We start from the raw sequence: 14,420 nt of genomic DNA, 5'->3' as shown, positions 1-14,420 counted from the left end.
CTTGATGCATTTTGTTTCATTTAGTTTCATTCTGACATTAGCTGATGGAGTAAGACCATACATGTTCAAAATTATTAACTATGTACTAACATTTCCTTTAGAATGAATCTGAACCCCTTCCCTCTCTCCATGTTTTTGTGGTACTTCATTTCCACTAGCAAAAGAAATGTCCTTCCAATAATAAGCCAATACTAGTGGCCTGGTAGCTGAAAGTATAATTATTTCAGTTTAATTCAAACTCACCAACATTTTCTTTGGAGCATGACATCAATTATGGATAACTCACTTATCAATAACCAATTAAAGGTACATGATCATTAATATTATATACTTCACTATAGCAAAAAATGGTACCAGTACTCATAGGAAAACATGGATTACATTTTAAAGTCAATTACAAACTAATAGGAAATGTGTTCACTTTTTCTATTAAGGCCTCTAGGAATTAGAAGATTTTTCATCTTGTTTCTGGAGAACTGGGAAGAAGAAACATTCAATCTTTTTTCTTTTAATTTGGCAATTATTAGTATCTATTTTTTATGGCAGCAATTCATTGAGACAGGAAAAAAAAGCAATACAGTTCTAAAAATAACATAGTTCAAAAAAACCACACTTTCTTCAACTTTAAAAGTACAATTGGAAAATATATGGAAGTAGTTTAGATTAACAAAGTAAGTGAACCACTGAAATAACAGTAATGTTTTGGCAGTAAGTATTTCACATTATACATGAAATTATTAGCTTGAGTGTATTAACAATCTTTTTTGTGTAATTCACATGCTTTTTGTACTTCACATTTACTCTTTACTGTAATACATGCAATAAAGCACAAACTCATTCAGATACTTTTGGGGGGATTTTTTGCCACAGTTTTGCTATAAAAGTGCCAGGTATCAACACAGTTGGATCAATCAATGCAGTTGATATGTACATGAAATAGTGGTATGTAATTTTTAGGAAATTCATTTGTAGCAGGGAATTGTATCTCCTAAGTGACTTCTAAATGTTTGTTTCAGCCTACAACTTAACTTCTCCTTTGTTCTCTAGTTTTGCTACCTACAAATTACAGCATCACACGCAGCATGACACTTAAAAAAAAAAAAAAAAAAAAAAAAAAAAAAAAAAGCTGTCAAAAAAAGCTTAAAAAGCTGTCAATGGAAATAATGTCACCTAAATGTCCGCATGAGGAGAGAGACTGACATGCCTGGTCTCCTGTGCAAAGCCTGCCTATCTCAGATTTATCTGTTATCTCATGCACACCTTTCTCAGTACCGCAAAACCGAAGATCCTTTCAAAGCGTTGCGACTTCCTGTTCTAAGTCCAAGGAGCGCTTACTCGACCTGTTTTTGCTAATGCAACAGATAGCGGCACACATATAAAGATATGCGGACCTCAGTGAAGGAGAAGCAGGTGTTGAGAGGGGGAGGGAAATGAGTCACATGCCAAACGTTTGCTACTTTCCTTAATACGTTTCTATTACATGTTCGTCCACTGCAGTGGTAGAAGTGGTATAAGAACATAACCAGAAAGAACAGTAGCTTGAAATATAGCTGGAAATTTTTGCAAAAAGACTCTAGAAATATAGAAATTGAAAATATGTATTTTTAAATTACTGTAGATGTCCCCTACTAGCTGATCTTTAAACATAGCTACAACAATAAATCATTTCAGCAGAGAATCAAGCGTCTTACAGTACAGTACGGCTCTTAAGGACCATTGGTGGAGATACAGTTACCATAAAATTGCTACAACTACAACCTAAAAGTAAGAAATTGCAACTTCCCACTTAGTTCCTATATATGTTTCACTCTGCTACAAATCTGGATATAGCACAAAACTATAAAAATATTTTGCCATAAAACAAGAATACAGGAAATTTTCTGCTTGGATTTAAGTGTTCACTTCTTCCCAAAAGATATTCTTTACTGGCATTTGGTAGCCTGTACTTTAAAATACATGTTAAAAATAAATGAGCAAGCAACACTCCTCCCCTATTAATCCATCATGCTTTTGGACAAAATACAGATATCCAGTTCCAATTCGAGGGTGCTAAAGCAAGGCATTTGTGATGTTGTTTATGGAAACTTTTCCATGCTGTAAAAAAGAAAAAAGAACCACTGTGTAAGAACAATTCTTTAAGAAATGCTCTGCTTCCCCAATTTTCAAGAAAAAAACCAAACATTTATTCATTTTAGAATAAACGGCCCATTGTACTGTCAGAAAAGTTTCTGTAAGCATGGAGTTATAGATGAAAAACAAGTAGGGCAGAGGCCATTCTTTTTTAGGGAAGGCACATTTTTAAGTAGTGCAACACCTTGTGTAAACAACTTAGTGGGCTCCAGAGGCCTTCAGTACTTTGCAGCTGTAGAGGAAGGTCTGCAGTACCTATTAAGCCAGCCATCACAGCTAACCTTTTTTGTAAATTTTTTGTACTTTAGACTAATATAAATATACTATAACTTAAGTAATGCTAAATGTGAAAGCGTCACCTAATTTTTACACTAAGATTATATATGCTCCTCTATAAAAATACTCCATTTCTGTCAGCTAATCATCACATGGTCCCATGACCTTAATGGGGCAATGGAGTTCAATGAATAAAAAGATTAATAAAACAGCTATTATAGACACTTCTCAGCTCGCACACTGTCAACTAGACAAGAGCTGACATTTTACTTTGAGACTTTTTCTGAGGAACTTTCATAAAACTGTAGCAAATTGCTACTATTTTATGAAGCTGCAACACAATCATATTTTTAAGGGAATTTCTATCTCACTATAATAACAATGCATTTTGTATTGCAGTAATAAGGACAATATTGCACTTAATGGAAAATACTGCATATAAGATGAATACGGTAGGAAAGCCCTAAAGCAATGTCATATTTTGAGCAATTTTAATTTTCTTGCATCTTACTGAATCTTCCCTAAAGCTTGTATTTTACTGTAATACAAGTTTGCCTTTACACATTATCCTTTAAATATTTAAACTAAAATTCCTTAGTTCCAAATTAAATAAAATTCATAATCAGTATATTTTTAAACACATTGGTCAACACCCATAGTACTGTAATCAAACTGTTTTCTCCTTTCTAACCATAAGTAATAGCTAACAGTAGTCTGTAAATTGAGTATCAAGCAACTATGGAGGAACAGAATTCAATAAAAACACTGTATTATAGCTGTCAGTGTTCAAACGGGTACAAATATGCAGTTATACATTGTGAAATACAAACACCATTTTTAAAAATAGTTAAATACAGGAGTCCAGCATGAAAACCAGTAAGTTACTAAAAAGTCTAACAGATGATTCTCAGAAGTGACATACACTAATAAATTCTGACTAATCCTTAGCATTTATACAGTACTTTACATTTTCCAAGTGCTATACAAATGCTATCTAGTTACAGGGATGAAGTGTGTTATTTAAAGGCAGGACACAAATCCAGAGTGAATGGTGATCAGATGAACAGCACCGTGATAGTAAGAATACAATTTAAGAAATTTAATTACCACAGAGCAATTGAGTACTTCATAAATCAGCTAGCTATACAGGAACTATAATGGAAGACCACAGGTTTACAAGGGGAAAGCGTAGATACGACATTATTACCATTCATGAATGTGTTTCTATGACCACAAGGAACTTGTACTGGAGCTGTAACTAGCTCCATAAGCTTAGAATGTCTCTCTCAGAAATCGTTGCAAACATAAGGAAGCCTTTCCAGTGATAAACAAATAGCTTACGTTTTAATACAAACAGTTTCTAAGATCTATCTTCCTTATACATCAATGTGGATTCCGTGTTTTATAGACATTAATTCTCTAGTGCCTGTTAAGTACATAATAAAGGAACATAGATGAGGTAAAGATGCTGTAATTGCCACATACAGCCAATATGGCAAAGGTGGAGTTTTTCCAAGTGGGCAAACCCAGAGGCCATGACGAATCCCATCACGGACATGATGAGAAGTCCAGGATATGAACAACATCCAGGGAAGAAAGCACCATGAGTCCTTAAGCCTGAAAAGGTGCATAATAAACTTTAATGTCAGAGCCACAACAGGAATCACAGTAGAACAATGAAGAAGTGGTCTTTGTGGAAGAGTCAGAGCAGCCTGCAGAAAAGAAAAATATAATTGGCAATGGCTACAATCATGACAAGAAAAAAAATGCTTCATGGATGTTTAGAGGTTTATTATCAAGTGGCTGAATGGAAGTGCAAAGAAAAAGGTATTTTTCCTTTCCACTTTAGTTGATCAAAATCAACAATACGAATATTCAAAGTATGAGAGCTGTGTGCTGCCTTATCAGCAGCAGAGCTGTGGGTGGTGAGACAGGCTCTTTCTAGCATATGATATGAATCATGAATCCTACTAAGCAATACTAATAGTAAAAGAGGGAAGAGAGGGATGAAGTATGCTATTTGGCATTTAGTCACATGGTATACATGAACCTATATAGTATACTGCACCAACTATGTATCATTTCAAGACAATTTAAAGAGAAAACCATACATCTGAAATGTTCAATATGCTTTATTGACATTTATGTTCAAAAAGACATTGTATATTATATTACTTACCATCTGTGATATACTATTTCACCAATATCTAATACAAAGCAGTAATGTCTAATACCATACTAAAAATATGATGAAATTTACATAAATTTTGATTGCCTTGGCAAAGTATTCTTTATTGACATGGACAAGACATGTTCAAAAGCCAACACTTGAATAACTTGTGGTTGGGGGTTCTGATATTAACAACTTGTTAATATTCCTTCAATTAAAGCCTGACATTTGATTTTAATTAAGGTGAATGTCTAGCTAGCAAGTCTTCATTACAAACAGATTGAATTCAGCCTTTCAAAGAAGTGATAATTATTAAACATACATACTTGAGAAAATATTCTGGATGTACTTATTACAGCTAGAACTATCTCCACAAACTCAAAAGATAGTAAAAAATTAATGTTTTGCAACTCAGACTTTTGTTTCTGTAAGAACAGGAGCAATAACGGCACATTACTAAAAGATCTATAGAGGTGAGAAATGAGAAGCATGATTAACAGTCAAAGTGGGGTAAGCCCCTCAGCAAACTCTGGTTACCAATGCCTAGTAACTAACATTAACCAGTTCAATAGCATGACCTTGTAATTCAGCAGCAAAGATGCTTCAATGGTAACCCTTCAATCTTCTCTTCCTGCCTTCTGGCTCTCCTGAAGTCTACAACTTGAAATATCGATTATGCTCATTAATTTTTTGCTCATTTAACATGGTTTTCTTCATGACCTTCCAGAGATTCATCAGACTAATCCACAGTAACTTCTGCTCCATGAGCATAATCACAATTTGCCGATGCAATATTAACTGGCTCAATTTAAATACCGGTGAATGTTTGGAAAGACAGTAACAGGCACCAGACTAGAAGCAGAGCATCACTACAGGACACAACCCAGCAGTCTGTCAATGCACATCTGTGTTAACTGTTGCAGGATTCAGCTACTATTGCACCTGCAATTGCGGAACCCAGGAATAGCTTCAAGTTCTTGTAGGTATTTTAGACAAGTGCTTGGACCCTGCCTTCTCTGTAAGGAAACTGGTGTAAAGAAAGATACCTCAACTTTAGGCAAGAAATGCAGACATGCGAAGTTATGGGCTTCCTTGGGATATAATTGGCTTTGGATAAGGGTACCAGCTATGTTAAAAATCTTGCAGAAAGCTTTGCTCTATTAGCTTCCCACCACATGCTTGCCTGTGACTCTCTTGAGCAGGTGGTGGGGAAAAAGCTCACAAATACAAAAACAATCCAGGAAAAGTCTGATAACACTTTCTCAACAACTTTTAACTGTCATAGTATGGAACTAACTCTTTTGACTTGGTGCAAAGATACAGTTTTTGCGAATTTATTTATTTTTTTCATAGAAGTAGATTGTTCAGAGATTAAAGTAGAATAATCTTGTGATAGTGAAACTGTTATCACCCAGCCTACAAGGTAGTCAGATTTTCTTATTGTCAGCAAGAGCCTAAAAAGTCCATATGAATCTATTTTTGCAGAACTGTCCTTGACAGTGATACATTTTGGCAGATATCCTATTCACTTGTCACTGCTTCTGCACTTTGAAAATAAAGGGCAGTGAAGCTTTCAGTGGCAAAGTCCAAATGGTTCTTCTACCTCTGCCCTATGGAGCTTAAGTGCCAACAGCAAACTATGGAAACTACCTTTAGTAGTCGTCAGTGCGACAAATTCCCCACTAGATTCTTGTGTGCTTGTATCTATACAATATACAGTAGAAATTCTGGAATAGATGGAACTACAAATTCTAAGCAGCAAAGGCTTCGTAGATTTCATACGACAATACCGCCTTATGGCCAAAGGAAGAGTTACTCAAAAAGGTAACCCATCATCAGATTTTAGAGCAATAACTAATAGCTTTATAATTGTTTATAGTATTGTGAAAAATGCTATAAATTAATAATAGTGCTGTGCTTAATTAGATTATTAATTTCTTAGTAACATGTTGCTTTAACAACAAACACTGTAGTCTTTTAAATCAGTAACTCTCAAGCCAACAGTCTGAAGAGGGAGAATGGGATTGGTAAACTAACAAATAATTAATAAAAAGGTAACTCAAAGTAATAAATTACAGGAGAGTACTTCAGTTGCAACAGGAATTGCAAGCGGAAGATGAGATCAGAATTAAAAATCATCTTGCTACATGTAAGAGTCTGGAATCATGAGACAAAACTGAGAGGCACATCATACTAAGCTGAAGAAAGAAAAATCAAATATAAAAATCAGGTCTAACTGGCCAGGCTTACAATACAGCAGAGAGTAAACGGGGATTACCTTAGATCACAAACTAAACACTAGACTGTGATGGCCTTGCAAGGAGACACAAAACCTGTAATAGGTCTTTTTTTTCTAAAAACAAACAAACAAACAAAAAAGCCAACAGAAGTGTGGTATGCAGGTAGCATGAGAAAACTTAACGTATGCTATTTGCCCCAAATAAGGCCTCACCTAAAATACTATATGCAGTTCAGGACAGAACCCTTTGAAAATCTTTTAGGCAAGAGTCAATCCAAAGGAGACCAGAAAAACAGCAAGAAGTCTAGAAAACATAAATCCAGGCCCTCTGACCTTTTTGGGGAGTTATTTAGTCAAGAAGAGACTTTCTGGAAGGCATAATGTTTTTACAAGTTCTAACATTGTCTTAGCTGTAAGGGTTTAGAGATGCACAAAAGATAGCATTTGTATGTAGAATAAACATCCTTTATTAACCCAGTTAACATATTTGAGGTGAGAGGAGTTAAGTAGGCAAGTAACTATGAAAAGGTCTTCAGGCTCTCTGGGTAATTTGCCTTCTCTTTTTTGCTATGCAAGTTAGACTATTAAAGGACTATTCTTCTGCCTGAAGAATATTTCTAATTTGTAAAATGTTTTTTGAGAGCGCAGACCAGTCAACTCTCTCTCCCAAAGAAGCTTTAGAGAATAAGAAGAAAGACCACAGAATAACAATTTTTGGCCGTTTGAGAAATGAAAAAAAACCCAAAACCAAATTAACTCATTATATTGCAATAATTTACTTTGTTTGGGATACTAGGAACAGGCTAGACAAACATTCTGCATCACGGAAAGTGTAAGTATATTTAATCTTGCCTCACTGAAGAAAGTAAGGAGAAAGAACACCTCCCAATTCTTTCCTACAATCCTACGATAAAATACAATATTCAGCTTTCTAAACTGACATTGTTGCAGAATGCCATCTAGTGGTGGTGATTAAGGAAAATACATAATAATAAGTGCAAGAAAGTATTAAGAATGTAGTAACAAATTAATAGTTTTTAATAGTTTTATTAACTAGGTATTCATTACTGTTCACTGACTTCAAAATAGGAGAAAATTATATTTATATGCAATATTAAAATGTTAATATTTTACAGGTCCCATTAATTAACCAAAATTTTTTTTTTTTATAGTTTTATAATTTTACAGTATTTCCATATACAAAAAAAGAACAGTAAAGGGAAAAAAAATGCTTTCTCTGACAAAGATGAATAAAGGGGAAACGGATCAGATCAAAACTTCTCCCAAATGAACAAAAGATTATGAGTATCTTTTAATTACAGCAAATACAGATACTGTGTATCTGTAGCCTCATCAGAAGCCTCACTTTTAGGTCTCTGTCACAAGCAATAATGCTTCTTGCATTCATCACCCCTACCAAATTTAAAAAATTGGATAAAGAATTTTGCATAGTTCCTCTTCAATTAAAGAAATACACAGAACAGCAGCTATCCCTTCATCTCCTTCCTTCCTCTCCTGCCTCCACTTCTTGGGCATTATTTCCTCTGCCACCCACATGAAGTGTTTAACACTACTCCAAGCAAACTGGGGAAGGGGAGGAAAGAAGGCAGGAGGGTCAAACTACCAAAGTATGTTCTGGCAACTCACTGGACAAAGGCTGCCATCTTTTTATCTTCCCCTGGGTCAGCAGGTCAGTCTGGAAGTGGGAATGTACATTTTTGGGAAGGGAGAATAAGTATCATGTATGTATATGTTTGCTAGCAACACTAGCACAATCAGACTGGGAGGTGTTGTGTCTCTGAGCAGAGCAAAGCTGTGAAAACAAGCAGAGTGTCAGGAGACCACAAGCCAGCTAGGTGCAAAGAGGGATGCAGGGGATCTGGAGGGCAGGGTTAAAGTGAGTGGCCTGAGCTGGCACTGCTGCAGCTTGGGGAAGGTGCATATGTTTTGCAGAGCATGCAACACAGGCTGTTGTGCTCAGGCAAAAGCTGGGTATAAATGTCTGAAGCTGGCAAGAAGACAGGGATAAATGTGAGCGTGTGTATGTGGGAGCAGGAATAGGACAAACAAAAAGTCTGAGATCCACTGACAGAGAATGCCTTAATCTGGCTATACTAATGCTATTGAGGAGATGCATCCTAACAGGCAGTTCTGCAAAAGGATGATGATCACAGATATTCCTAAACAACAGCCAATTCACTTATTCCTTTTATTAACAAGTTTGACACTTGCTTGAGTTTCTTCTACAACCAACTATATTTTAGGATAAACTCAGATTAAGACTGAACAGGTCATATATTGCTTGCTATTTCTGCTCCGCAATTTACGAACACAAGTAACTAACACTGAAGCAATCTTAATCTGACTGAAAATATCTGCAAATCTTGTTGGTGGGGGAACAGTTAGGGCTGGCTACTTCTCAGTAAAACTGGTTGAAAGTAACAAAATAGAAGTCAGATGATCTACTTTCTAGAGGTTTCTACTCATTATTTTTCTTTGGGATTTTATAATCACAGAGACTGCATACAGAGTATGAATTCCCATATATCTTTTAAAAATATATCTAATTAAAGTATTGTTTAAACTTCTTTGTATGGCATATGGTAGAAGAACCAATACACTAAACAGCGATTAACAATTAACAAAGAAAATAAGCAATCACTAATCAATTTACTTACCTTTAATGACAGGGAGCCAGCAAGAAAAAAGTGGTCCACGTCTATGACAGAGGAGAGGAATCCAGCCAGAGTGACTTCAGTGAAGTCACTTTTCTTCCTGAGTCCAATCACTATTGCCCAGGACCACATTCCTAGTATACCATGCACTGCATTATCAGAGAAGGCTCGGAGCCAGTCATTTTGCTGAATGAAGGAAAACTGCAGAAGTCTGTCCACTACGAAGCAGAATATTCCCAAACATAGACTAGAAATAACTGAAGCTGTGCTGAAAGTTTGGAGAAGAGCATGGGCCTTTTCAGTCTCAGACGCCATTTCAAAAACCATGCTGCTGCACACAAAGTGTCATCAGGATATACACTGTGCATTGTCCTTTGTAACTTCAGTTAGTTGTTCTGCAAATGTCAGAGAGATCAAAAAGAAAAGTCTGAGAGAAAAACACTCTTCATAAAGGTATGCATTTCCACCCTGGTATCCCTTTCTGAGCAATTCATAGTTTATCCTGGAGAACGGTATGAAGAATAAGCATTAAGAAAACCAAGACCACTAAAATAACTTCAGTACTCAGGATCAACACAAATCTGAAGACAACACCTTTCAATCAAGCAGAAGTAACCAAAACTAACTCCTTACAGAGCAAAGCTACACATGCTTTTCCTCAGTATGTGCTCAGCAGCAACCCCTACTGTTACTTCCAAATAATTTTTTGAGAATAATTACCCTTTCCTTAAGTAACTGCTTAACACCTCAAAAGAAACCCCAAATTAAACCAAAAGGACCCCACATAACAAGAAACTGTAGAACACCTGGATCATAAAGATATAGTACTCATTTCTGTGATAATTTTAAAAAACATTTTCCAAATAAAAATCCTCATAATTGATACATTCCCTAGGTTCGTTACTTTAGATAGTAACCAAAAAGCAGACTTCAAAGCACAGGATCAATTCTGACTGTCCAATTGTTATGCTCTTCTCTCTTTTTGGGAAGCCATGGAGATAGACAGCATGTAGGCTTTGAAACGATGGTCTGAAAATAGGTTCTTCTCAAGAGGTTCCTATTTCAGTGCAGTACATTAAATCTTGATAAGCACAATGTCCTTTCTTCTAACAGTTCCAGCAGGTAAATTTTATTCTAGAGAGGTTTTTATGAATTTTAAATTTTCATTAAAAATGAATTATTTCTAACACTGTTGGCACATAGTATTTTATGATTTTAAACATGTCATTAACTATTATAAGCCCACAATACATTAAATCTTTCTTCTGTTTTATCTACATGCCTGTTGATTGTAGAATTATCCACCAGACTTGACTACAGGCATTGATTTTTATAGAAAAAACTCATTGAAGCATTTATTTGAAAAATGTTAAGAACAGAGAGAAGAAAGCATGAATAACACATAGGCTTTGCATACAGATGAGAAAAAGCAGGTCAAGTTTAGAGTCTGTTAACCATGACTGTCTCTTCTGAATAATCATGTAGGCAAAAAGGGTTTCCTGAAACACTAGAAATATAATTACAGTACCTTTACAAAATACAATATATTTTTGAATAAATTCCATTTTAAGGAACAAATGGCTAAGTCCTTAAAAGTATTACTTCAATATAACCATCATGTCAGATCAGATTTTATTTGAGACCTGTATAAAACCTGTATAAGCCTCCTGTCTGGGAAGAACTGATGCAGCAACATAACCTTAAAAAGCCTATGAACATTCAGAGTCAATCTTACCCTGGGACTAGGAAGACATCTTTTTTTTTTCCACTGCAGTTGCCTTGACTTATTCCAGTAGGAAATGTGGTCTATGCCTCAGAGTTGTACCTCTGCAGCTGCCGAATCCAGTCCGGTTCAATCAATGTAGGAAAAACCATGCCCAATTCATTCCACACCTAAATAAACAAACCGAGGCAACAGTAAGCACAGAGACTACAAAAGCTTTACAAACTCTCTACAAAACATGCATGAAAAATGAATATTCAAAATACAGAAGGAAGCAACATCTTTCTGATGAATTCCTAAGTAAATATAATTGAACTGAAAGTAACTTCCGCTAGGGCTTAGCAGATCTGTAGAAGGCAGAAAAAAGTCAGACTCTAACACAACAGAAAGGCACAGATAAAGATGGAAAAAACAAAAATAAAAAATCCAATGGCATAAAGTCAGAAAAGAGCATTTTCAGCCTTCTATTTTAAGGAACTGCATTTCAAAATATACAGAATTTATCTGAACAGATTTTTCCTTGTAGCCACGTGCCTTAAAGATTCCGGCGCTAATGAAACATGAGTCACATCCAGGGATCCTTTTTAATTTCATCTAATCAATTAATAACCTTAGCATATATTTTTGTCCGAACAATAATGTTTTTCAGACTGCTTATAAAATGGTGCAAGAAAGTGCCACAGATTTTTCTATAAATCTCACAATGCATAGTATTAATGGATTATCAATTTCGTCTTTGCTGAACAAAATCTTGATTGTTCTTTCCAAACTGTTAATTCCAAATACAACAAAATACTGAACAGAAATTCTACAGGTTAAGTTCCACACAAAAGTATTACATACACAGAGGCACTACTTCCCGTAAGAGTACATAACATGAATTAATAATTTTCAGAAAAAAAGGGACTATGCTAATAATATCTCCATATGCTCTTTGTCTAGGAATAAAATCAGTTAAAACACAACATGTTGTCACTCCTTCAAACCTCTAAAGGAGCAAACCACTATTGGGAAATAGATGTACTATATGAGAAGGCTTAGAAAGCTAACTTCACAACTAAAGACCATGGGTGGTTAGTCCAGTTAATATACTGAAAGAAATATTTAGACTGGATTTGCATAAAACACATGCACACAACAGCTGATACAGTAAAGCATTAAGTTTTACAATAGATAAAGTATTAAGCATAATCTCTGTTTATACCCACAAAATGCAATTTTGCTGATATATCTCACTTCATTTGAGGAAACCATAAATTTTTTTTAAAAAAGCTCAGCTGACATTATAAATTACTGACACAAGAAGATATTTAGTATACCAGCCCTGTAAGTATGTGTGTGGGGAAATACGTGACGTTAAAAGGCCTTTCGATTTACCCTGTAAGAGCAAAACAGAAAGCCAATGGCTAAAATTAACTTTTAGAAATATTACTGGTCTCCAGAATTTTTGCTCCAACTTAGTGACAAGCTACTGGATGCATGAACGTATGTAGGAAATAGCGCAGTAAAATTCTACTGTCTCCTTTATGCAAAAAGTCAAAAGATGACAGTGATTCCCTACATTTCTACAATCTAAAATATTATTTGGTAGCGGAAGTTAGTTTATATGAAAAATGTCAAATATAATTAATGTTTAAGATACAAGATCAAATCTACACTGCATTATCTCCTGGAAAAGCACATCAGAGCATAAAACAACCTGAAGAACTAGTAACCAAAATATTTTGGGGTCTAATTATTATTAATACTTATTATTATGTTGGGGAGGGAGGGCATGAAGGAGGTGGCTGGAGAATGAAGAGGACAGAAGTATTTCCTAAAGCACGCAAGCCATCAGCAGAACTTAACACCATACTGAGGAACAAGCTGTGAACTTAAACCACAATGAAATTAAGGGGGAAAAAAATCATTAAATCAAAGATCCGCAACTTTGTAATGGAACTATTTCAGGGACCAAAAATTAAAGCAACTGAAAAACAGAGGCCATCCCAAATCATCAAAATCCAAATTCTCTCTTTGACTAGTAATGAGATGTACCTGAGAAAAAAGAAAGAGTTAAAAAAAATACCCAAAAGTACGTAGTAACCCTAAACAAATTACAGTACTATCAAGTTCAGGAAAGTTTCATTTGTCATCCTGGACCGAAAAAAAAGCATGATTAGTAAGGCTTATGTATTAGCCCCGCTAATTACAACAACATTTGGATCATAAACAGCTGATCCAACTGAAGATTAAAAACACAGTCTGTCTAACCAAAAAGAGGGGTGAAGGAAAGACAAGCAGGCTAAAGGCACGTGATTACAGAGTCCAGCAACAAACACATTTTTATGACCTGCGGAAAGGGTGTTACTCGTTCCAGCGACACAGCACCACAACTCCCTCCCGGCTATCTCCCGGGTCACCAGAAATGCAGACGCGCCGCCACCTCCCTCCCAAATCGGCACTCACGCCGTCAGGGTCACGAGCTCCACTTTTAAAGCACCTTCCCGTTCCCCGCGCTCAGCCCCGGCACAGGCGCAGCCCGCGCCCACCCCACCCCGGGCGTCTGCCCCGCCAGGGCGCTACGCCGCCGCCTCCCCCCCCTCCGCTTTCCTCACGGTAAGACCCGACCTCGGAAAGGCTTCACCCCGGGGGCCCCTCACCAACGGGGGCAACGGGAAACACCCGCCCGGGCCGGAGTGCAGCGCCGCGCGTGGGGGGGAGGCGCCGCCTCCGGCCCCTCAGGGCGGGGAGCCGCGCCCCCAGCCGCCGCCCCGCGCCCGGTCCCGCTCCCACCTTTCCGGCCAGCCGGGGGGCTGCCTCCACGGGACGGCGGCCGCCGCCCCCGCCCCTTCACCCCATCCCTCCTCCCCAGCCCGCCGCTGCCGCTGTCTCCGCCGCTGCCCCACGCGGCGCTGGCAGCGCCGCTTCCCCCAGCCCCGCAGGTGTGGGGCCAGTGCGCATGCGCGGCTACCGAGCACGCTGGGAGAGCGCCCAGGCACCGCCCCGCCCAGGGGAGGGCTGGCGCTTCCAAAAACGTTTTATTTCTGAACGGTAGGATTTACCTTGGGGCTTCCGCTGCAATGGTTTGTCAAGGGTATTCCCAACCAGATTAAATAAAGTACTGGAAGGAGAGAGAGGAAAAAAAACGGAGGTAAAAAGGCTGCTCTCTAATCACTAAGGTTAGAGTAAAAATTGTCAGTTCCCAGCTGTGTGCCACTGACTGGT

The 14,420-nt window shown here is 37.3% G+C and overlaps 1 protein-coding gene across 1 annotated transcript; it reads right to left on the bottom strand.

Moving 5' to 3' along the window:
- Nucleotides 1-207: 207 nt before the first annotated feature.
- LOC135324229 (transmembrane protein 267-like) lies at nt 208-14,177 on the bottom strand. Its single transcript, XM_064500017.1, has 4 exons — nt 13,989-14,177; nt 11,226-11,383; nt 9,494-9,885; nt 208-4,118 (listed from the first exon to the last, which is right to left on the bottom strand). The coding sequence occupies exons 3-4, from the start codon at nt 9,815-9,817 to the stop codon at nt 3,783-3,785; spliced, it is 660 nt and encodes a 219-aa protein (XP_064356087.1). The 5' UTR covers nt 9,818-9,885; nt 11,226-11,383; nt 13,989-14,177; the 3' UTR covers nt 208-3,782.
- Between the last annotated feature and the right edge of the window lie 243 nt (nt 14,178-14,420).

This window comes from Dromaius novaehollandiae, chromosome W (genome assembly GCF_036370855.1).
Source record: "Dromaius novaehollandiae isolate bDroNov1 chromosome W, bDroNov1.hap1, whole genome shotgun sequence".
Lineage (NCBI taxonomy): Eukaryota > Metazoa > Chordata > Aves > Casuariiformes > Dromaiidae > Dromaius > Dromaius novaehollandiae.
Note: the sequence above shows the minus strand (reverse complement) of the source record. Positions and strands in the feature narration are given on the sequence as shown.

Excerpts from the sequence above, each read along its gene's own strand:
- LOC135324229 (XM_064500017.1), bottom strand. The coding sequence starts at position 9,817 with ATGGTTTTTGAAATGGCGTCTGAGACTGAAAAGGCCCATGCTCTTCTC. Across the intron at positions 4,119-9,493 it reads CTGGCTCCCTGTCATTAAAG|GCTGCTCTGACTCTTCCACA; the intron begins GTAAGTAAATTG and ends TCTTTTCTGCAG.